The 25705-nt window shown below is 40.1% G+C and overlaps 1 protein-coding gene across 1 annotated transcript in view; it reads left to right on the top strand.

Moving 5' to 3' along the window:
* Positions 1–25705, top strand: part of Tsr1 (Tsr1 ribosome assembly factor) — a 192001-nt gene that overhangs the window by 68150 nt on the left and 98146 nt on the right. The window contains exons 7-8 of the mRNA XM_067136020.2: positions 14522–14716; positions 14804–15027. Of these exons, the coding sequence (XP_066992121.2) occupies positions 14522–14716; positions 14804–15027 (419 nt within the window). The remainder of the gene's footprint in view (positions 1–14521; positions 14717–14803; positions 15028–25705) is intronic.

A 25705-nucleotide genomic window follows, 5' to 3' on the forward strand; every position in this document is an offset into this window, starting at 1 on the left:
CATTTCAATTTGACGCCATCTGGCTGTCTGCTTGTCAATTTCGACGTTCCGTTTTACTCTAGGCCCACTAGATGGCAGACCGAGTAAACCGAAACTCTCTTGGGCGTCTATGGCTGAGATTTAATTCATTTTGTCGGGTAAACACCAAATGTGTCACCAGAGATCTTTTACATGCCGACATGGAGTGTCTAATGGACTTTTTCCGCCCTTCAAAAATCTGACTACCTCTGCCAGGTTTGAACCCGCTATCTTGGGATCTGGAGGCCGACACTCTACCAACTGATCCACAGAGGCAGCTTCCGAGTGTGACTGACTGCCTAGGAATGTGGCCTTGGGGCGAGGGGTTTGCGAGTTAGGTATTTTTGTTGAGCTAGCCTCAACCATTCTGCATTTAGAAAGAAATGCAGCTTCATCTTGTACTGTCACATACAAAGTACCCTAACAGCAATTGGTACAGTCCCGATATTTAATGTAGGCACATCCACGGAATATCCAAACTTTATTTTGTATATGTACTGTATGTCTTTATGACAATGTCAGAAATTAATGCGAGTTATGTGCGGGATTTCTCTCCTGCAATGTACTGTATGTCTTTATGACAATGTCAGAAATTAATGCGAGTTATGTGCGGGATTTCTCTCCTGCAATTTCAAATGTTAAAAATGGGGTGCAAGATATACGCTGTGGCGAGTTATATGCGAGCAAATACGGTATCTATCTATCTATCTATCTATCTATCTATCTATCTATCTATCTATACAGGAGCAGTAGTTGTTTGCGGTATGGATAAATTCTACCAGGGATAAATTTAGACATTTTCAATAAGTGCTGCTAGATCTTTCCAACATGATTATCAACCGTTTGGGATCCAATGTTGGACCCAGTCTGATGTTGCTAATAAACTTACGATTAGAACTGTTATAATGGTAGACATGCTTTACCATTTATTCATTTGTTTCGCTTTAGAAGTGCTTTCTTGAAAACTATATCTATGGAATATTGTTTACGTTCCTCGGCAGTAGTGTAGTAGTGATAGTAATGATTCTGATGGTCGATTTCTCATCTCGTTGAGGAATTGCACGTCATCAATGCTCAAGAAGACACGAAAACAAAGGATTGTTCCGTAAGTTCAAACTGAAAAGTGGGAGGGGGGAAGGAGACATAATTTTTTGGTGGAACCTGACCCAGGAACCCAGGACTCCATCCCAACAGTTGCTCTGAAAGCATCATCATCATCATCATCATCATCATCATCATCATAATAATCATCAGTTTCCCAGATACTGTTGATAGGCTTATCCACAGTCCTCTGTTCTGAAAAATCCTGTTCATGACATCATCTAATATCCTTCCCCTAGCTGCAGTGTCAGGCTTGACTATATCCATCCCGCAGGTTCTGGGTCTCCCAATCAGGCGGTTTCCTTCTACCTTTCTTTCCAAGTGCACACCTGGCGCTCTTGTAGGCCCCATTCCCGTCACGTGTCCGAACCACCTTAGTTTGGATGTAACTCTTTCTAGTAGAGATATTTAAGTCCCAAATTTATGCCTCACCTCCTCATGTCTTAACTTGTCCATCCTGATCTTTTGGATAGAAGACCTGATGAACTACATCTCTGATGCATATAGTCATGATTAGGGCCTGGATGTTGATGACGTCATCTTTTTACTGAGCTGCCTAAAACAATGTATGTATGTTTATTCCGTCAGTGATGCCGCTGGTGGGATCCTCAACAGCTCTGCCATCAGCTGTCATAGATGGCCTAGGCATCACTGAAGAGGCGCACTAGGGAAATGAGGAGTGAGGTAGTTTTCCGTTGCTTTCCTCACCGAGCCAGAGTTGCTATTACATATCAGTCTGCCAAGCCCACTGAAATGCATACACCAACCGACCCTATGAGCAACATTTTCACACCATTCATAGCAGGGACTAGCTGCATAAGGATTGGCATTACTAGCATCGCTCATACCTCAGTCACTTTCATATTGTCAAAGCCAAGGATAAGACAGAGACATATCTATGAAAGTAACACAATTGCTCTAGCCTATACCAGAAGACATAGTGCACTGTAAACACTAGGTCCTGCCAGCAAAGGCGGTCTAAAACAATGCTGAAGCACATATGAACTCCGACTGGGCTACCCCATCTTCAAATATGTCATTTTTATTTTGCATCTTTTTGCATTTTTTTGCTATTCTTCCATTTTAATAGCATTTTTTAAAAATTTTGGTGGATTTTTGGGTCATATTTTAGAGAAATCAGCCTTTTAAAGTCATTTTTTCTGATTTAGTCATATCACAGCTTTATATGAGGGAGTTATGTTTCTCAAAGTTAAAAACAAGCTAGTAGCCGATACAAGATAATTTAAAATATTGAAATAAAACATTTCAGTATTGCTATTAGTAGTAAAATATATATCTTGGATGCAGAAGTTTATGGGGGTAGGGATACAGATACTCTTGTTTTCGTCGCAAACCAGTTATTAGCGGAATGGAATGTTACCTGCTCTGTTGACCAAGGTCAGCTGTGGCGGGGTAGAAAGGGGAAGGGGTGGATATTCTTGTCTCAGTTCCGCATAGTTCACGACGAGAGATATTAGTTCGTTGCCGCTTTCAAAATGCCTAAAATAGCATGTCAGTGCATTTAAAGCAACTAGTATCTGAATTTGGTGACAATGTGTTTTCTACCGATGGAAGCATATTGTTTTGCAAACTGTGTGGAACTAAAGTAGTTGCTGAAAGGAGATTTACTGTAACACAATATATCGGTCGCAATAAACATATTTGTGCTCTTCAGCATGTTTCAAATAAACCTGCAACTCAGCGCTTACTGCCTTCAGTTGCTTCGACTTCCAGCAAGTCCTTACGGTTCAGTAAAGAATTGTGTGATGTATTTGTATCTGCAAACGTTCCGCTGTATAAACTCAACAACCCAAAATTATGTGGATTTTTGGAAAAATATACAAATCGAGAAATACCGGACAAATCAACTTTACGTAAGAATTATTTGCCTCAGTGTTACGAAGACACATTTAACAAAATAAGATCTGAAACTCGTGGGAAGAACATATCGCCCCTGCTCTGGCAAACTAACGAATCTGCAAATTGTCAAAAGGTTAGGAGAGCTGAAAGAAGTTATGATTACTCATGTCAAATAAATTTTTGTATTTAATTATTGGTTTTATGTGTTAGGCATAGAGAACGAGCTGCAGATGTGAGACTTTGTGAGAGGGTAGACAATATATAAATAACAAAATCTAGACCAGAACTTCAGAACTACAGATTCCTTAGTTTGTCAGTTTCGCTAGTTTGCCAGAGTGGGGACGATATGGGTGTCAATCAATGAAACTTTAGATGCTATGGGACGTTATGTAGCCAACGTTGTGATCGAAACTTTAGAAGTGCATACACCAGGTGAAATATTTTTATTGGCTACTGAAGTTTTAGAAAAGACCAATTATTCTACCATATCAAAACTGTTTGATAGTGCTATGTTTCTCCTGTGGTCTGAGGGCATCAAACATGTCTATGTACTTTTATTTTTAACTGATGCTGCACCGTATATGGTACAAGCAGCTAGTTCATTGAAGGCACTCTATTCTAAAATGGTCAATGTTACATACCTTGCCCATGGACTGCACAAAGTTTGTGAAGAAGTAAGGGCTCTTTACCCCTGTGTAGACAGGCTTATAGCGAACGTTAAGAAAGTTTCTTAAAACCACCCTCGCGAGTTGCACGTTTCCAAGCTGAAGCTCCAGACATTGCATTACCTCCACTACCTCTCAAAACACGCTGGGGCATGTGGTTAAACGCGTGTATGTATTATTACGAAAACTTCAAGTTAGTGAAGGAAATAGTGCAGAGTTTTGACAGTGAAGAAGCTGCAGCAATAAAAATTGCCCAGGACATGCTATCTGAACCAAACTTTGAAGGTATTTTGGCATTCATAAAATCAAATTTCGCCTTATTGACAGCAACAATCACATCGTTGGAGAAAAACGGGCGAAGAAATGGTTGATTCCATTTCCTTAATCAACCAGGTGGAAACCACTCTTAGCAACAAACGTGGCGAAATTGCTGCAGGTATTGCATCAAAACTGAAAAAAAGTGGTGGACAAAAACACCGGGTATAAAACATTATGCAAAATCTCAGACATTTCTTCGGGTGTAAACTACTGCATGAATGGGATTGACGAGGATTTAACAGCAAACGACCTTCCTCACTTCAAGTACGCTCTGATCACATCAGTTAATGTTGAACGCAGCTTTTTGAGATATTAAAACTTGTTGGCTGATAACGACAGATCATTTTCATTTGACAACATTAGAATGACATTCGTAGTGCATTGCAACTCAGACTGAAGTGAACATAAACCTTTTGTTAAGTGCTAGAAATCTATTTTGATAAACTTTTCAGTTTGAGCTTAAGATGTCATTTTTGAAATATTGGTGAGTTTATTATTATAAGATCATTTTCTCCATTTTTCAAATTTTTAGATAATTTATTAAAGTCATTTTAAAACATTTTAAAGGTATTTTTAAACATCCGGCCCTAGTCATGATGATAAGTTTCTCCTCGTGATGGTGCTTGCTTAGGCCAAAATAGGTATGAAGTAGCTGTTAAACATTGCCAGTTTTGCTTTCTTTGGAATCTTAACATCCAAAAGAAGGGTCCACATTGATGGTCTGTTAGCTTTATTCTTGCTGTTGGTTGGCCAGATTGGTTCACTGCCATCACCACTGTCATGGTTTTGCTGATCTTGAGGCTGAACTATTGAAATTTCGACTTCCAAGTGTTGAATCTTGTCCACACCTTGTCTTCTGTTTTTCACGAAATCACAATATTGTCAACAAAAGCAGCTGCTTTGATTTCACCGTACATTTCCTTTGCGGTGTTCGTTATATCATTAATAACTGTGTTAAGTAGCACCGCTCTACTTAACACCACTCTTTGTTGGAATTTCGCACGCTGCTGGTGAACATTTGAACTTTCCTTACAAGTTTGTTAAGAAGGAAGCCATACTTTTCAGTTTTGACTCAGTTCATGTACCGTCAAACGGGGTGATTTCGGACGGTTTTGAGGTTATTTTCATCTTAAGTCACAAAGGGGATCTTAAATTGTGTTGTTTATCATCCTAATAATGAGGAATATATCCAATTAATGCAATACCCAACAAATGAAAAATATACGCCAACACAGGTTTTCATGAGAAAACAAAAAGTAGTGTCAGAATTCACCCCGTACTTCAGGGTGATTTCGGACGCACATGCATTTTAAACTGCTGTCCGAAGTTTCAAAGCGTATTAGGTGATTTCGGACATAAATAGTTCTTTATTCAATTCCTTGTTCTTTTTGCTTTAGTTTTGTGATGTTTAAAGTGTTCTGAGGGTGTCCAAAATATGACTAACTGGTTAAAATCATTGTAATGATAAATGTAATGTGTTACTGATCAATCTTTTTTTTCTGGCAAGGTAAATGTAAAGTTTTCCGGTCTAAATTGAAATATTAATAGTTATAAACTGTACAGAGATCCTACTGAGAAATCTTAATGATTTTTTCTTACAACGGATAGAAATATGAGAGCGAAAAAAGGTCGATACAGTGAACATGTAGTTGCCACGGCCTATAAATCTAAAATACGTTTTCTTTGAAAATAAACGTTCCTCTCTTCTCAACTTGGACTGGAAGTATTTTCGAAATTTGTTCTTTAGCTATTGTATCCTCAGCAGGGATGTTAGGGAAGACAAACACTTTTCTGCTGTTTTTATATGGGCGCAAGATGTGACATCCACATCCCTTGAGCGAATATTTCAGGCCAGGCCGAAATACTGCCTGTATGTTCTTTGTTCCTCAACTTGTATTTGTAATCTGCAACAAGGAAAGCCTCTTCTTGCAACACCAGAATGTCATTACATTCATTGTGTGCTTCATCGCATTCATTTTCACTGCTGCTGCCAGCGCCATCAATTGTTTCTGCACTGCTTTCATATCGGCGGAAGTCACGGCCAAAAATCGACTTCCCAGGAAGAACATTTCATTTGCGGCGGCGGTGGGAAGTAGCAGGTTGTGTTGGGTTGGAACATGGCCGGAGGGTGACGAGCTTCCTTGAGCATTTCCTTCTTCCTCATTTAGCATTGGTTGTCTTCCAATTGTTAAGATGTACATTCCGCACTTTATTTTGTAGGGTGGACCAAGGCATAGGCCTACCATAGAAATCAATAATGCTTTCCTATAAGACAACTTGCCACGTTTAATATCACATACGGCTTTTTCTAATAATTTTGGCTCGTAATTACCCCTCAAAGCAGCTTCTTTCTGCCTCTGATAATTTTAGGCATTGTCCGAAATCACCCTGACTGCTTTCAATTTTCAGTAAAATGTGCGTAAAACACTATTTTTCACTAAATTACACCAAAATTCCACAGCAATCATTTATAAACACTTCAGTCAGTTGAACTCACTAAAAACCATAGTTATAATGCATTCCTTCCGATCGCGACAATCGAAAGTATCCACTTAATGATACTGCATGAACTTTCAACACTGCCAGTGCACACAGGAAAGTTTCCAAAGTATGAAGTCGATTCGTAATAAAAAGCACAGGACGCGGGAAACATAACCTCAAGATCAAGCGCGTGCGGAAGTGCAAAGCACCGGCTGCTCGTTGCTATGCGACAAAATACGGCAAATCTACCATACTGTCTGAAACCACCTCTGTGTCCGAAATCGCGCTGTTTGACGGTACCTATAACTAGAGGCACGTGTTTTTTTGCAAAGCACAAAATTGCAAAATATTTATGAAATATTAAAAATCTGTCTCAAAACGCAAAACTCTTCACGTTTTAAGTAAAATCACGAAATTATATGGAATAACTCTTTGATCCAAGAAGCAATGAGAAGTGATTTAGAAAATGAAGTCTCATCTAATAAAGCAATTTCCTATCCTATGAGAAATTTAAACATCAGAATATTGTGAACCATACACAATGTTCAGGGATCTATTTGGTAGTTCATGTTGTGATATTTGGGACATCACTGTATATTTTTAATTATTGAACTATATATTTAATTGATAAGATGTATATATTTAATCACTGATAGGTCATTTTTAAATTAATATGTATATATATATAGGGTTTTTATCATCCATTTCAATCATCATTTCATTTCTTTGTATCGCGGCTATAACGTATTCTGAACGAACAAATTATTGGGTAAAGTATTTCAACATCACGCATATTTATAACTTGCAGTAAATTTTCCAATAGCCGTTGTGAGGTGACCAGAGTCAGCAGGCTAATTTCAGCCCAGTTCCAGGAAAAGTACGTCATCGAGGTTACGAGAGATATTACCCTCTCCACCTCATGAAGAGACAGTTGATACATTATTAACACCCACTTTTCAAACTCCGCTTCGAGACGCTTTATTTCAGCGGGAAAGTTCAGCCTATGTGAATGAACGTAATGAAGCAACGTGATGGATTCACAGCAATACAAGGGAGAAGAGATGAGACCTCGAATCTTACTGGACCATGTGATATGGCTGATGTAAGGAGACTTTTGAACCGATAAATACCACCGACAAGGGCTGGAGAGGACATTCGGACTTTCTCATTTATATTCTTATTCATACTCTTACTACGATTCTACGTCTACACATCGGAGAAGATTTTAACTTAGTTCACTTCGCATCTGAGTATATTCTACTCAAAAGTTACTCTCATTGGGACTTGTTATCTCAATGACGAGAGGTAGTCAACGGGAGACCGGCTTTGACTAGTATAGGGCAGGAGAGCTCTTATTATGAATTTAGCTACGCTACTGTTCCGTAATACGGAAGAATATGAATGTATTCTCTCCATGAACATAACCCATGGTGGTTTTGCACTTAAAATTAGGACTCATTACGACTTTATGTAAGGAATACAGTAGGAAGTGTTAAGGACAGGAAGTGTAGAAGTAGGACTGGAATCCAACAACAGAGAAGGCAGCCGGTACGAGATCCACACATCATCAGCTTCAAGACAACAGAGTCTACATATGGTGAGCTTATGGCATAAGTTACTGCAAGTCTTCGCGCAACAGTTCATTTTTAAAATTAATTTCATTCAATTTTTCTTTTGCTTCCGTAAGTTCAGATGTCATTAAAACGCCGTTACGTCACGTTTTTCATCTTAATATATAGCTGTTTTAATTTGAATTTTATGAAATTATTATTAATGATCCTTAAATTCCAAGTTAGTGTACTTAATGATTTGTGTTCCGTTCATCTCACCCCTGGGAGTTTTTTGAGTCTCATTACGTATTATTATTATTATTATTATTATTATTATTATTATTATTATTATTATTATTATTATTATTATTATTATTATTATTATTATTATTATTATTATTAATTATCTACTTTTGTTTTCAAGCCATAAGCTTGAAGACTGGCGCCCTTGGGATACTGTTTATGGAGAAACAATGACATATCATTTATTTATTTTAATATTAAAGTGACTCGCCACGTTATAATTTTGTCATACATCTGTGGGCCAAGTGGGTACGTCACAATGTAGAGCAGATAAAGATATTGTCGTGATTGCCATTCTTCTTTCCCTGAAATCAGAATATAGAAGCTGTAGTAAGTAATGTTGATAGTGTAATAAAATATCTGACAGGACAACAGCTCTGATTCCTAGCAGTATGAAACTCATGGTATCTCCGACGTGCAAATTATATACTGTACATAGGCTAGGTTAGCCTCTGATGGTTGAAGTGGCAGGATGGAATTTTTCAAACATCCATGCTTTGATACATGTAATATGCGTTCTTAGCAGAAGCAAAACTCTCATCTTTCTTTTATATATGTAAAAATAAAATGTTTGTTTTACTGCTATCAACTATCTTTTAGTTTAGATTTTTTATTGCTGAGAAAAGGAAATAAAATTTAACACAATTATTGACAAAAAATAGCTAAAAATGTACCGAAATAACCTTTAAAAAATTACAAAATTGAGCAAACATTTTCATCACAATCAGGTGCCTCTACCTATAACACTATAACATACCTGTAAGAAACGCAATATTGAACAAAGAGTGAGATGTTTTGTTCTTGAAACGACATCATCAGATGAATATTGAATTTTCACGACCGCATTGTGATCGTCTATAAACCCATTTCTAAATTGGGGACATAGTTTCATAATCCTTAGTCCAAGTTTCCCGTTATAAATTCTGTGGCCTTGAGATTCAAACGGTTCTTCTGTAGTATTCCTCAGAATCCTGCTACTAAAATTTTCTGTTTGTCTAATTAGTTCTTCAAGTTCTTTAGATTTCCTGCTTTAAGTAGAGAATTAATATTAATAGTTGCAATTTAGTTGATCTGATCTTGTTTGATCCTGTTCTAATGTGCTGGAATAAGAACTGGTGATTGCCAACGCTCCGACTCGTTGACGCCTTCTAGGTGGCTACCCACTGAATCTGATGTAGCCTTCTCCTGCTTTCTTGGACAGGACGGTGGAATTTTTTTCCTAAAAGACCTTTCCATGGTTGACTTTCGAAGGTAGTTAACCTTGGATGGAGCAAGCTCCAATTTGCAACTATGGTTGTTAACTGCAGAGGGACAACCCCAGATGTTCAGGGTTCTGGGTTGGCATTTCCTCCTAACCCAATGAGGAATAGTTTTTCTGCCAATACTCAGGTGGCTGGTTGCAGTAGTTTCCCACTGGGCGATGGGGTCGCCACGCCCTTATGCTCTTACTTTTTCTTTTAATTGATGAAAACTGTTTAGAAATGTAGAAACATTTATGTTTATACTCTTTAATACGGAAGGTTAGGACTTCGTGATGTGCTCCAGTCATACGTCGTCTGTCGTTGCTAGTCCAACAAAGAGTGTGAGGTGGTGTAACACTTTCCCATTGACATGAGGCCAGCTGACTAGTTTACCAGTAATTTTCCGTAGCGCCGTGGTGTTTGTTTATCACTATGCAGTATAGTTTGAGAAAATACTGCTTATTGCCAGCTGAAAATGTCAAGTCAAGTAATCGAAACAGACTTTCAACGCATTAGGTCGTGTTACGTACGTGTAGTACGTGTTGAAGAGATGTTAAGTACAGAACAAAAATGGCCAGCCAGACACCAGTGGGATCCGAACCCACAACCTCCCGATTTCGCATCGGTTGCTCTACCAATTGAGCTATGGTGGCCTAGGCCATCTTTGTTCTGTTTGAAAGGATCTGAGCTACAGGTCTGGCACTGCTGCTAGCACACTGTAGAGTGCGTTTAAGTCACCCGTTGTGGGGCATGTCAATGAATATTGAATTTTCACGACCGCATTATAATCGAAACAGACTTTCAACGTATTAGGTCGTGTTACGTACATGTAGTACGTGTTGAAGAGATGTTAAGTACAGAACAAAAATGGCCAGCCGGACACCAGTGGAATCCGAACGCGAAATCGGGAGGTTGTGGGTTTGGATCCCGCTGGTGTCCGGCTGGCCATTTTTGTTCTGTACTTAACATCTCTTCAACACGTACTACATGTACGTAACACGACCTAATACGTTGAAAGTCTTGTTTCGATTACAATGCGATCGTGAAAATTCAATATTCATCATCAAGTCAAGTGTTCGCATCCTGCTATGCACCTGGACCACGTGGAGCCTGCGTCGTTAAAACTGAGTTGTAGGTGTTTATACACGCACGGACTCCTAGTGTCTTTCAATCAATGATAGCCTGTTTAAAATTAGTTTGAGTTCTCAGTGTTTTGCCTGGCCACTGCAAATTTTATACACAATGCACTTCACCTTAAGACCTCAGTCGCTTCCATCCCACTCTAATTCTGTCCATCGTCGCCTGTGAGTTCATGCGCTGTAGAAACTAATAACAAAAAAAACTCAACTTCTGCCCTTGAATTTTAATTGTAATGGCTTCTGTGTAGGAAGGGTGGTGACCTGTGCTTTCACATTAGTTTAGGCAAATTCCTGGTTGATATGTATGCAAAGCTAGAAAGTGAGAGACTGTTGTTCAAAATAATTTGTTCAAGTGCAGTTGAACTTCGATACAGTAGAAGTGCTTGCTGAGGCTGAAAACACTTTGAGTTATCGAAAATTTAAGGTACAGAAAAATGTGCATAGTACTTCAGCTCCACAAAAAGAAAGGGTATCAGCTGTACCGTTCCGTTATTTACTAACTGTTGACACTCATACCATAAAACCTCGATAATTTGAAGTGATAAAGACAAAAAATCAGACTTCGGATTACATAATTTCAAATTAAACAAATCTGTGTAAGAAAAAAATATTGAAAATATGTAAGTAAGTTAGTATTGTATTCGCGAATCGAACTCAGATACCTCCGATCCTCAAGACGAATAAAGCAAAAATTGTAAGAAAATAATTCCCATTTTTTTCAGACTATAATAAAATAAGAATAAAATGAATCTGAACATATGGTTATACGGTACAGAGACTTACGTAATAATAAAGAAGTCCAAGGTTCATTAGTCTTAAAATAGACTCGCCTGCTTTTCCTGAATGTTTAGAACACACTCCATTATATTGATTACTTTTTCGTAAATATGAAACTATAAACTGAAGCAACAAACCTATTGTTAATCACCCGTCTATCGGCAGAAAGGATGTGCGATTGTAGTAAATTCCATTAAACAATTTGAAATGATTCACAGGCAGTGTCTACAATCACAAAAAGAATACAGTAATAAAATGCAGACAAAACAAAAACTTTGAAATTGACAAGTTATGCATGGTTGACAGGCCAGAAATCGTCGCCGGCAGACATGTGAGAAGAGACTCCGTTTCCGATGTTTCGTCTGCTTGCGATTCCATTATAAACAATTTAGACTGTAAGAAACTTGAACAAAGATAACTCCGCAACTGTACCGTACATGTATCCCACAATAATAAGGCTCGTTGATAATGTGATAAGAAAAAGAAACAATGAAGCAGCAAATAAGCCTTAATTCCTAAAAAACTGAAGTAGGGCGTATGTACAATGAGGGATATGAGACAGTCGCTCATTGTCGTTAATTGTCGTCTACAATTACTTTATTTGTTAACTGCTCTGCAGTAACCAAATTACAGTACTGATTTCGAATTACATGGTTTAGGGGCCTGATGAGAACTTCGAATTACATATTAACCGTATTTGGAATTAACCGATGGCAATCACAAATGAAGGCCTATATTTGAATTCGGTGGATTGCACTTACTTCGAAATATGCGTATTTCAAATTAACCGACTTTGAATTAAAGAGTTTTCACTGTATTACTATTTTTTTTTACTAGGTCCGCAATTTTAATACTGTGTTATTATATATTTTGCCGGCCCTGCGGTGTAGGGGTAGCGTGCCTGCCTCCCCGGAGGCCCCGGGTTCGATTCCCAGCCACGTCAGGGATTTTTACCTGCATGTGAGGGCTGGTTCGAGGTCCACTCAGCCTACGTGATTTCAATTGAGGAGCTATCTTACAGTGAGGTAGTGGCCCCGGTCTAGAAAGCTAAGAATAACGTCCGAGAGGATCCATCGTGCTGAGTTTACTGACAAATTCATTTCTCTGAAGAAAAGTCTGTGGTTTTTTTTTTACAGTTTGCTTTACGTAGCATCGACACAGATAGGTCTTATAGCGACGGTGAGATAGGAAACGCCTAGGAATGGGAAGGAAGCAACCGTGGCCTTAATTAAGGTAAAGCCCCAACATTTGCCTGGTGTGAAAATGGGAAGTTACCGTAAACCATCTTCAGGGCTGCCGACAGTGGGGTTCAAACCCACTATCTCCTGGATGCAAGCTCACAGCTGTGCGCCCCAAGCGCACGGCCAACTCGCCCAGTGAAAAGTGTGTTGTTTTTCACTATTACGCTATGCTGATTGTTGCATAGTAGCCTAAGGTAGGGTTTTAAGCTGCTGTGATATGTGGTTACTCAACATAACGAAGTACTGTATCGTTGTGCTGTCGCAAGCAAGTAGTCAAACAGTACTCTGAATAAAATGTAGACAGTGCTTATTCTTGTAGAAGGAGGTTCCTGTTGGGATAATCGAGTATGCATAAGTGCAATGTTCTACATTACTTTGAGCTGGAAAAAAAAAAAAAATTACCCCTGGGCTTGAAATATCATTTGAGATATCGAAAAAGTTTAGTATTAGAACTTTCAGTTGTAGAAAATATATGATTCCTTCAGGAAACAAATAAACCTTTCAAGATATTGAAAATTCGAGTCCTTATGGAAGTTTGCCTGTACATGCAGTAGAAACTCATTTTACCTTAGTTATCCGAATGTGAAAAGCGCCCCTCCCCCACCCCCTTTTTTTTTGGGTACTACATTGGTATGTTATGTAAATGGTGTCTGAACCTCCGGCAGACAAAGTGCTTGCTATGGCGATAGTTCTTGATGTTCGTTTGAAGAAAAGTCTAAGGAAAAAACAAAGAATATGGTTTAAAAAGTTAACAAAGAGAAAAAATTAGTCCCATGTTTCACTTTTAATAGAGTTGGTGGTTACTATTCCAGAAGATTTCTTTCATTATTTGAGGATAGATGTTCAAACATTGTATATTTTGTTAGAATTGATAGGCCCTGAAATTCAAAAACAAGATACAATTATGAGGGAAGTAGTGCGTGCCAAGCAAGGACTAGTGGTAACATTGAGGTGTCTGTTGTCTTGGACTTGCGAATTTTATTCATTTCATGCCAAAATACACATTGGAAATTGTTAATTCTCTATCAGCCTCGGGGAGAAGCATCTGACAAAATGTAACCGAAATTCCATACGCATTGTTTCTGGCACATCTATCACTATAACTGTCATTTAATGAATCCCGTGGACATGTGTACTTTTGGTAGGAATTTATAAATTCTTCCCAAAATTGTACATACTGATATTTCTCCACTCATGATCATTTTTCAAAGAAATACTCTGTAAAAGCACAGTAATACATCCCCGTACACGTGTAAACCAGTTGGGACTTGTATCGGTATCGAAGTCTTTTGTCCAGAGCGATAGATTTGATACCTGCTCTGTTTTGTCATGATACTACGCGAGACCATTTTTGACAATGATGCACACGATAGAACTGGTATTAGATATGCTTATCATGGAACAGTCTCGTGATACATACCTCAGCGTGTATGGCCCACTTAAATCTTTGTATGTTTATTTTATTAATGTTCTTGTGCATCTAATATTTTTTAAATTTTGACTTCCTAATTGTTCATAAATGTTTCATATTCTGTACTGTACTGATTGTATTTATATTTTATTACATTAAAGTTTGAACTCTTATTATACAGATTTTTGCTTCTCTGGACAGTGTCTAGTACCAATTCAGTTCTTTCTGTGCTTTCATTTCTTTTCACAACCTGTGTGAAGAATAGGTATTGAAGATACTTCTTCCATATATTCTCAGTTGTTCACTGGACACTGGCTTTACTTTATACTTTTCTTAGAATCTCCTTAGAATTCTTGCTATTTATATTCCCATCCTCAGTATGTAAATATTGCAATTGCGGAATACCATGTCTGCAGAGGAAGCTGACGTGAGTGACGATGAGGCAGGTGAGATGGCCATGGATGCTCGGTCAGAATCTATGTCCGATGAGGATCCAGAAGAGCAGTCCGATATACAGAGCGTGACAGTGACTGAGGGTGTAGAGGACGAGCAACGCTACGATGAGAAGATGGATCTGGCAGAGGAGAAAGAAATGCTCCAGAAACTGAAAGGTAGATACAAGTTATACATTCACCTGTATTCTAGTATTTAACGTGCTTAAGTAATATGAAGTCTCATCGTAATATAAATCTTTGTAGATGCACGCACTGACCAGATGTTCCCTGATGAAGTGGACACTCCCATGGATACTCCTGCTAGGATTCGCTTCCAGAAATACAGAGGTCTTCAATCTTTCCGAACTTCTCCTTGGGATCCTAAAGAGAACTTGCCGTTCGATTACGCACGCATCTTCCAGTTTGAGAACTTCGATCGAACTCGCAAGAGAGTTCTCAAAGATATGGAGGAGCGAGAAGGTGCCTTAGTAAGTACTGTCCTGTATGCCCATACATTTAAAAGAAATGTGAAATGCCATTCAAATGGGGACATGGGGTCTCCAGCGAAATATCAGTGTGACTTGACGTTTTTGTGCTACACAAAATTTTAGTATAGTTCAAAAAGTATTGCATGTACGGAATGGTTTGTATATTATTTTAAAGAAGAAGGGTGAGTACATGAGGCAAAACCACAGTAAGTGGTGTAATGACCACCCATTTAAGATATGTTTTTGGCTGTTGAAATTCGGTTAAGTGTGGTATACGAGGGGTACCCAAAAATAACCGGGCGTAATTCACTGCACGTGTCACTCTTGTAGTTCGGGTTCTCCCTCCAAGTGGGTGTTGAGTAACCTCTCTTGAGTCAGTTTGCCAATTGACATGGCTAGAGACAGTTGTAAATAGCCCCTGTAACAGTTTTCGTGCGGCATGTTTTTCGACCTCTTCAGTTTTTGTGTACGGTAAACCAAGTGAACACCTGAGTGTTTTGAGGCGGTTACGCAAGAGCGTTCGGTTCACGACCCGATTTGTTCTTCCACCATGATGATGCTCACACAGCAATTTCTGTGTGCGATTTTTTGGTGAAAAACTGCATGAGACGCTTCCTCACCCACCCTACTCGCCAGATCTCACACCTTGTGATTTCTTTTTGTTTCCCCTAATGAAAAGGGAGCTGAAAGCGAAACATTTTGCAGACATTCTGGAGGTGAAAAGAGAATCGAAGGCGGTGCTGAAAACCATCCAAAAGGACGAGTACACAAGGTATTTCTCACAGAGGAAAAAATATTTTAGCAAATGTATAAGTGTTAATGGAGAGTACTTTGAGGGCGACTACCATTTGAAATTTGAAAAAAATTCTTTATTTAAAATGGTATCCAATTATTTTTGGGTCCCCCTTTGTAGCATGGCGTGTAGATGTAACAAAGACAATGAGGTGTAATTCAGTTTGTATGGACTATTCTATTCAGAGAACACCAGAAAAAATTACAATGTGACATTAAAAATATTGAAGGTTTGCACAGAAAATTGATTTTGGCACACTTTACAAAATTGTCCAAATATGTGACTGATAAGTGGGTAAAATCCTGTAGGAAATGTGTGCGGGAGGACACTAGACTGAATGAGGAATAAAATTAGACAAATAGTACATCTGCAGGCCGGACAAGGCTATAGTAAAACAGGATCCATTGTATGAGGTAAAGTAAAACCCAGCCTTGGTCTGTGCGGTGTTATTAGCACGTTAGAAGCAAAATGTGAACGACTTATTAAGTGTGGCTATAAGTTCTCATAACTGCTTGTTCAAGGACAAAGAAAAGTTTAGGGTTATTGAAGATGCAAAGAGCATTGGGAACCGTGCAGCAGGAAGAAACTATGATGTCTGACAAAGTTGTTCTTGCGACTGTTGAAAAAATAAGACTGGAATTCAAAAAACAAATACTAATCACTAGACATTTTGCACAACATGTTCCTATACAGACAGCTTCATAATACCAGACAGCACACTTATTATGACAACACATAGGTGAAACTAGCCGTTTACAAATATCAGGGGAAGGTAAGCAAACCTCACGATAATTCTGATAGTGGGATGCCTACCTAGCAGCATGATGTGAAGATTATGATGTATTTCTTTAACCCTAGAACTGCGGACCGTCTTTCTGGAAGACGGTGCACTGTTTCGTCAAGTGCGATCGTCTTTCTGAGAGACGGTGTCGTTCTTCTGCCATATGTTTATAATTGGTCACCAGATGGCAACAATATAGATACCAGCTGAATACTTCTACTTTCTTCTTCAATATTTAAAGTCTTTGCAACACAAACATCGGTGTGCACAAGTATATTTAGCTGTAGAAGTGAAAGTACTTTCACATGTTCTTAGAATCAAGATGGCAGCCCACTTTGTTGACGATTCTGAAATCAAGCGCTCGATTTTCGAAGATCTTAGTGACAATACTGATGGTGACAATGGTTATTGTTTTAATTCCGACGAGAAAATTATTCCTGAAAATAGTGAAAGTGACAGCAAAGGTGCCTCAGAAGTAATGGGAATTTCTGATGACCAGAATGATGTTCAAGTCGGTGCACGTTATGTTATTATTGGCAGTACGGCAATATTTGAAGAAACCAGCGAAGGGATGTGTGAACTGTGTTGATATTTTTGCATATTGTTATAAGGAATTTGATCACAACACAGGAAAGAAGAAACTGACCTAAGAAAACTAAGATAAGCTATAGGTTCAAAATTCGTGAAAAGAACTCAAAATTCGTTTCGATGAAAATTTGAGTTTTATTTTGCAAACTAAATGAAAAGTGGATAACTGTGGAGGTGCGTAAGAAAATACCTGTTCGTTTCTGAATATCATGTTTCAGAAGTAAATTATCTATCACAAATTCCTTTATTTGAGCAAAATATTTCAACAGTTCCTTTGTCTAAAAAAAATTTTAATTGCGTTTTACGATAGTTAGAAATCGTGGCAATATTTTTCTTTATTTGTATTATCTTCATTTAGATCAGTCTTTTAGCTTTCTATTGGCATATAATATGGATTTATTATGATTAATATGTGATTACAGGCATGATTTGATTTTCATGGTGTATGTTGAGAAAAATAACTGCAGCATTTGACAGAAAAACCTGCAGCAGTTCTAGGGTTAAAACAAATTTACATGTCATTCAATTTTGGAGTACATCGTATATCATCCAGTTCCTCGTCCAGCTCCCGTCAGGTTGGGATGTTTAGACACTTTTGCATCTTCCTCTGTCCGACTGGCATTGTTCTTCCTTAACTGTGTTCTAATCTATATTTCTTCTAATTATACTATTCTTGATCATTTTCAGCCTCCTTACTCTGGGTTTCCCTTTTGCCCTCCTTCCTTCTATTTGGGTCTCCATTCTTCCTTCTGCACCCTTCCCTCTTCCATTCTCCTAACATGTCCAAACCATTTAAGTTCATCCCTCTCCATTCTGTCGAAAAGCTTTTCCACTCCGATTTCCTTCCTGACATCCTCATATATTATTCTTTTCTTTCTTTCTTTTTTTCTTTTTCCTAGGGGTTTTACGTCACACCGACACAGATAGGTCTTATGGCAACGATGGGATAGGAAAGGCTTAGGAGTTGGAAGGAAGCGGCTGTGGCCTTAATTAAGGTACAGCCCCAGCATTTGCCTGGTGTGAAAATGGGAAACCACGGAAAACCATCTTCAGGGCTGCCGATAGTGGGATTCGAACCTACTATCTCCCGGGTGCAAGCTCATAGCCGCGCGCCTCTACGCGCACGGCCAACTCGCCCAGTTTTCTTTCTTTACTACAGTCTCATAAGTGTGGCCAGTATCCAGAAATCGGGAGATAGTGAATTCGAACCCCACTGTCGGCAGCCCTGAAGATGGTTTTCCGAGGTTTCCCATTTTCACACCAGGCAAGTGCTGGGCTGTACCTTAATTAAGGTCACGGCTGCTTCCTTCCCACTCCTAGCCCTTTCCTATCCCATCATCGCCATAAGACCTATCTGTGTTGGTGCGATGTAAAGCAACTTGTAAAAAAAGAATTCACTGGCCAGGATTTTATTCTCCTGACTATTTTGTCAATGTCCAGATTTCTGCTCCATATGTCAGCATTGGGCAGTAGTACATCTTACACGTCACCTCTTTACATTTCATTGGTACTTCCTCCACACCAGGTTTCTCCTACTCTGGTAGAGTGCATTTGCCTGATGAATCCTTTTACTGATCACTATGTCCAGCCCTGCAATCTGTGCTTGCTGAGTACTTGAAGCTGTCCACAATTTCAAGGTTTTGTTCCCTTATTTTTATAATTCCTCTTCCTTCCCTTTGTTCTCTAGTCAACACCATTGTCTTACTCTTTTCCACTCTAGATTTTCATTCCATAATTTTCAGTAATCTCACCCGACATGTCGATTTGCCCTTGTACTTCCTCTCTGTTTGCTCTCCACACCACAATATCATCTGCAAACAGCATTTCCTTCAGCTCCCTGTCCTCATTTTTTTTACCTTTGTCTCTTTCACTGTTATGTCGATAACCATTATGAACAACGGTGATGACAGCACACTTCCTTGTCATAGTCCAGTGTCATTCCAAAACCACTCTGTTTTCCCCAATTGTGTCTGGACTCTGCTTCAACTATTTTTGTATATTGCTTGCAGATATTCTATCATTTGTTTCCCAAATCCATTCTATTACATTACTTTCCATACCTTTCCTCTAGGTACACTATTCTAAGCCTCTTCTAAATCGAGGAATGTCATCATCATATACAGTAGAAGTCCGCTATAGCGAGTACAGCATATAACGAGAACTCCGTTATAGCGACGACTTTTTTCTGTCCCTTCAAAATTCCTATATTAAACTGTGTATCGTCCTTTGGTTACAGCAAGAATCCTATCACTGGCGCATCCTTTATTACGAGTGAATAAGCGCACCCATTTTTTTCCGTTACTGATATTTATGCACCCCAGCAATGATATTGCATGCGATCGATTACCTTCGGCATCGTTTCCTCACTGTGTGCACTAGCTATTTCTCTCATCGATATTCGAAGGCGATGTCAGAGTCAATTAGTAATATCCGTCGACAGCTGTTCCGTAAAGAAAATTTGAAATGAAAGAGAACATATTTTCGTAATAAATGCGTAAATAACGTGTCCGATAACGATTGTTAATTTAAAGTTAAAAATTTCATTGTTCCGTATTGAAGAATATTACAGTTAAAATTGAAATAATTGATAAAGAGATTCAACCTATTCAATACAAAAGAATAAGAAATGTAGTGAATTACATTCCCATTTAATAATTGGTAGAAATGGTACCGGTTTCGACCCTAGTCCAGGTCATCATCAGCCGATTAAGACGAAAAACAATGCATAGGATCAGTAGAAGAGGCGATATAAAAATGAAATGGGGGTAGGTACTGTAAAACTTAGAAGAAGTAAAATGCAAATCACTCAAAAGAAAACAGTGCGCAATTCTCTGAGCTTCTTCTTACTTTTATACAAGTGCTTTATTTGAATAATGTAAATGCACCTTGTTGGATATATTTCTGAAATAGTTTTTTCCATGGCATTTGAAAAGTTTAAACTGAGAATCAAGGTGATTGTGTGCATTACTACGTCTTAGTAGTGCCATGGCGGGAAATCGTACAAGTACACTGACTGAGCAAATGTCATGGGATAGCGGAGCACTGGTGCGCCCCCTGCGCCAGCGGCAGTTGTATAGGAGACCTTGTGATAAGTGGCTGTGCATGTGACAAGTGTAACATGGAACGTCGTCGTGAGCTGACACTGTTCGTTCGGGGTATGGTGGTCGGTGCCCAACGGATGGGAAGTGCGATTTCGGAAGTGGTGCACGAATTCGGCTTCACACGATCAACCGTTTCCAGCGTGTATCGTGAATGGTTGAATGCGGCTGTCACTGTCCACAACAGACAAACGACCGGCCGTCCAGCCACCCTCGATGACCGTGACCGGCGACATCTGAGACAGATTGTCAGTAGTGACAGACGGGCAACCATGCAACAAATCATGGCTCAATTCAACGCAGGCTGTGCTAGACACGTCTCCCAGTGGACAATCCGTAGGAACATGGGTTCTGTGGGATATGGGAGCCGGCTCCGCACACGGGTGCCACTGTTAACCCAACGTCATTGGGCACAACAATGCGCATTTGTCGCCAGTCACCAGTGATGGACACTGGAACAATGGCGTAACGTGATATGGTCAGACGAATCACGATTTCAACTGCACCATGCGGATGGGAGGCACCGTGTATGGCGCAGACCACATGAAGCGATGGATCCCACCTGTCTTGAAGGTGCGGTCCAGGGCGCTGGTGCTCTGTTATAGTCTGGGTTGCATTTTCCTGGTATGGAATGGGAACCCTAGTTGTCCTAGAAGAGACTTTGAAAGGTACGCGATATGTTGAGCTGCTCGGAGACCATATCCACCCATTTTTGGCCTTCCAGCGCCCAGACGGTTCTGCAGTGTTTCAAGATGATAACGCATTGACATGTCGCCCGGGAATGGTTCCAGGAACATGCAGCGGAGGTCCAACGACTGCCATGGCCACCCAGGAGCCCCGATATGAACCTTATCAAGCATATCTGGGATGTTCTGGAACGCAGGCTCCGTGCCATGGATCCTGCACCCACGAACAGACCAGCATTGGCGGCCACTCTGCAAATGATTGTGTCAGCTTTGTCCAGAGGACTACCAGGGACTTGTCGACTCACTTCCACGGCGTCTCACTGCAGTTCGCAGGGCCCGAGGAGGCCCCACACGCTATTAGGTGACTATCTCATGACATTTGCTAAGTCAGTGTATAGTCACTGTACCGTTGTAATGTGGACGGAAGCGAGAGACTTTCTCCCCTCATCATAGGAAAGTTCGATAAGCCGCGATATTTTAAGGTCATTGGGTACTTTCTGTGCAAGCACAAAGCATCTAAAATGCGTACAGTACAGTAATCCAATGAATAAAGCGCTTGCACAGGGGAGCCAGTATAGATTTCTCCCCATCTTTGAATCATGTTTTCTTTCTTTTGATTTCATTGTGTGAAGTTATGTTTGCTGGTGAGTTATCCAAGTGCATTATTTGAATACTGTAAATGCATCTTGTTGGATGCATTTTGGAAATAGTTTTTTTCACATGGCATTTGAGAGCTTTAAACTGTGAATCAAGTTTAATTGCATGCAGTAACGGGTCTTAGAATATACTGTGACGCTGCAAGGGTTGGCATTTCGGAAGTACGTGTTGGCGGTTCATTCAAAATCACGTAATTCGAAGTCCGTTTTTTGCGTTCCTACGACATCGAATTAACAAGGTTTTACTGTACATCTAAATAGCCTATACAGCCATTGTAGACCAACATGTCCTGCTGCTTTCATTCATTTGACAGCATTTCCACTTCTTCCAGTATGATTTCACTCTCATACTCTGTCTCTGGCTTTGCTTCTACACCCCTTCTCACATTCAGAAGTTCATCAAAGTGATCCTTCCATCATTTCCTTATCTCCTCTTATGTGTTATTATCTCTCCTTTATCGAGTGAGTGGCCGCATGGTTTGGGTCACGTAGCTGTCAGCTTGCAATCAGGGGATTGTGGGTTCAAACCCCACTGTCGGCAGGCCTGAAGATGGTTTTCTGCAGTTTCGCATTTTCACACCAGGCAAATGCTGGGGCTGTACCTTAATTAAGGCCACAGCCACTTCCTTCCCACTCCTTGCCCTGTCCTATCCCATCGTCGCTATAAAGTCTATCCGTGTTGGTGTGACGTAAAGCAAATTGAAGAAAAACATTCTCTCCTTCTTTCCCTTTCATCTGCTTTGTGTAGGCTCTTCCTTCTTACAAGTCCATATAGGATCTGCTATACACATCCTCTTCCAACTCTCGTGTATATCCTTCCCAGCATTTCTTCGCTTACAACTTTTTTGCACCTTCTTTACATTTTCTGATACTGCATTCTACTTTCTTCCATTTTATCCGTATTCTGTAATTGCCATGCCTTTTTTATTGTTCATTGCTTCCTCTACCCTCTCACTCCAGCATGGGCTCTCCTTATCTTTCACTCTTTCAGCTATTTTGCCACAAGCGCTCTCTGTGCAGCTTACAATACCTTCTTGAACATGTCCCATTCCACTCTCTGCCTCAGTTCTGGGTGTGTTTTTTCAGTTTATATTGGAGTTTTTATTTTTCTTCCATACTAATATTTTCTTCTCTCTTATTATTATTCTTTCTTTTTGGCCGACTATGGACCATGTTAATTCGAATTCAGCTTCATCTGTTTCTGGGCTCTAATCCTCGTCCAGTACTTCATCATTTCAATCTGCAAACTCCTTTCTTTCGTCCATGGCGCTTGGATACGGGATCTAACTTTTTCTTGAAACCTCTTCGTGGCCTTGATCCTCGACTTGTAAGCATCCCCACTGCTGCTTTCTGTTCCTTGTATTCCCTTTTATTCCAGGTCGTTCTTCACCTCCTGATACCAGCGCATTGTAGTTTTCCTGATCTCAAAAAATTTTACCGTATTTTCTCGCATAATTAACGCCCTTGCATAATTCACACATCCCAATATTTATGGGTCCATGATGGAGAAAAAGAAATGTTCACCTATTTGACGCAACCATTTCTTCGAACATCCATCACGTGTGTTTTGAAATAAAGATGTCAACTACTCAAGTAGCAGCCTTCCTATTGCAAAAGTGGGGATTCCAAATACAGTGCAACGTGCTGTTATTAGTCGGCAGGAAATCCCACTGCACTAGTTCGGTGAAAGAATCAGCCCAGAAGAGACTAGTGACGCTGTATTCCAGTCTGATACAAACGTATTTTAAGTTAAGGGAAAGAGACCAGTTGGAAGACTGAGAAGAAGGTGGATGGATCAGACTTGAAAGGGCATTAGAGAAGCTAAATTGGATGTAGTGGAAGTAATGGAGCAGGCAAAGTGGAACGACAGAAAGGAGTGGAGGAGGCTTGTTAACCATACCCAACCTGAGTGGAACATTGATGAAATGAAATGTCGTATGGCTTTTAGTGCCGGGATATCCCAGGACGGGTTCGGCTCGCCAGGTGCAGGTCTTTCTATTTGACTCCCGTAGGCGACCTGCGCGTCGTGATGAGGATGAAATGATGATGAAGACAACGCATACACCCAGCCCCCGTGCCATTGGAATTAACCAATTAAGGTTAAAATCCCCGACCCAGCCGGGAATCGAACCCGGGACCCTCTGAACCGAAGGCCAGTACGCTGACCGTTCAGCCAACGAGTCGGACTGGAACATTGATGATTATGACAAACATATTTTACGAGTGTTTCGGGTATGGGACATTCTGCAGTCAGAAAATTGTTTGTTTGTCCACAGTGAGCAAGTATTCGAGTAATACTGCATCATACAAACTCACGGTGATCAGTTATGCCGAAACATATGGGAATAGGGCAGCAGGCCGCAAGTATTCAGTGTCCAAATGCAACGTGCGCTACCGCGGGAACGGAGAAGTGCACTTCAACCGACCCCCAAGTCTCACAAAGCATTTCGCGAACCAAAAAGTGTCACGTTTCCGCAAGTAGAGGAGGATCTGCTTAAATATATGAATTTGTTACGCAATGTTGGATAAGCCGTTTCTCACGAAATGCTGTATTTTAAAGAATGAGAAATAGCCGCTGCACGTGGAATCAGTGTCTCGGATTTACTGTAGTCACGTCCTAGTTCGTGAACCGTGAGCAACGGCTGAGTGGCCTAGTAAGTGGTCCTGAGAGTCGGGATACCAGTTGCTATGGAATGGGAGTGGGCATCTCGGACATATTCCGAGTTGTGGCCCTCCTTGTGCTCAGGCGGCTAGGAGTATACAATTCACCGGTGGTCCATAATCCGTTAGAGGAGAGATCCTCACTTGGACTATGTGCAAGTAGGGCAGCATCCTGCTTCATGAATTTACCGAGCTCAGAACACTTTAAGCAAGCCTCGGACCTATGGGAGTAATGGAGTCCCACTCCCATTTGACAGGCGAGGGACTCCTTGGAAACAACTTGGCGAACGAAATGGAATTCGATGGGGAGCTATCAATATTAATGGGGCTTATGGAAGAAAGAAGGTAGAACTGGCTGAGTCAGCAAAGAGGATGCATCTGGATGTGCTAGGAGTAAGTGATATTCGGGTAAGGGGAGATAATGAGGAAGAGATAGGAGATTATAAAGTGTACTTGACGGGTGTTAGAAAGGGAAGGGCAGAGTCTGGGGTAAGGCTCTTTATCAGGAATACCATTGCACGCAACATAGTTTCTGTTAGGCACGTAAATGAGCGAATGATGTGGGTAGACTTGTCAGTTGGAGGAATTAGGACCAGAATTGTGTCCGTGTATTCACCATGTGAGGGTGCAGATGAGGATGAAGTTGACAAGTTTTATGAAGCATTGAGTGACATCATGATCAGGGTCAACAGCAAGGATAGAATAGTGCTAATGGGCGATTTCAATGCGAGAGTTGGGAATAGAACTGAAGGATACAAAAGGGTGATTAGTAAATGTGGGGAAGATATGGAAGCTAATGGGAATGGGAAGCGTTTGCTGGACTTCCGTGCTAGTATGGGTTTAGCTGTTACGAATACATTCTTCAAGCATAAGGCTATTCACCGCTACACATGGGAGGCTAGGGGTACCAGATCCATAATAGACTATATCTTAACAGACTTTGAATTCAGGAAATCTGTTAGGAATGTACGAGTTTTTTTGTGGATTTTTCGATGATACAGACCACTATCTGATCTGTAGTGAACTAAGTATCTCTGTCTGCAAACGAATAAGGGTAGAAAGTCTCCAGGACGAGGAAATTAGACAGAAGTACATGGATATGATTAGTGAGAAGTTTCGAACAGTAGACAGTAAGCAGGTTCAGGATATAGAAAGTGAATGGGTGGCATACAGGGATTCTGTAATAGAAACAGCAAGGGAATGCCTATGAACAACTGTGTGTAAAGATGGGAAAAGGCGAACATCTTGGTGGAATGATGAAGTGAGAGCAGCCTGTAAACATAAAAAGAAGGCTTATCAGAAATGGCTCCAAGGGCCAAGACAGACAGGGATTGGTACGTAGATGAAAGAAACAGAGCGAAACAAATAGTTGTTGAATCCAAAAAGAAGTCATGGAAAGATTTTGGTAATAACCT

The sequence above is a fragment of the Anabrus simplex genome, chromosome 1, assembly GCF_040414725.1.
Source record: "Anabrus simplex isolate iqAnaSimp1 chromosome 1, ASM4041472v1, whole genome shotgun sequence".
NCBI classification, from domain to species: Eukaryota; Metazoa; Arthropoda; class Insecta; order Orthoptera; family Tettigoniidae; genus Anabrus; species Anabrus simplex.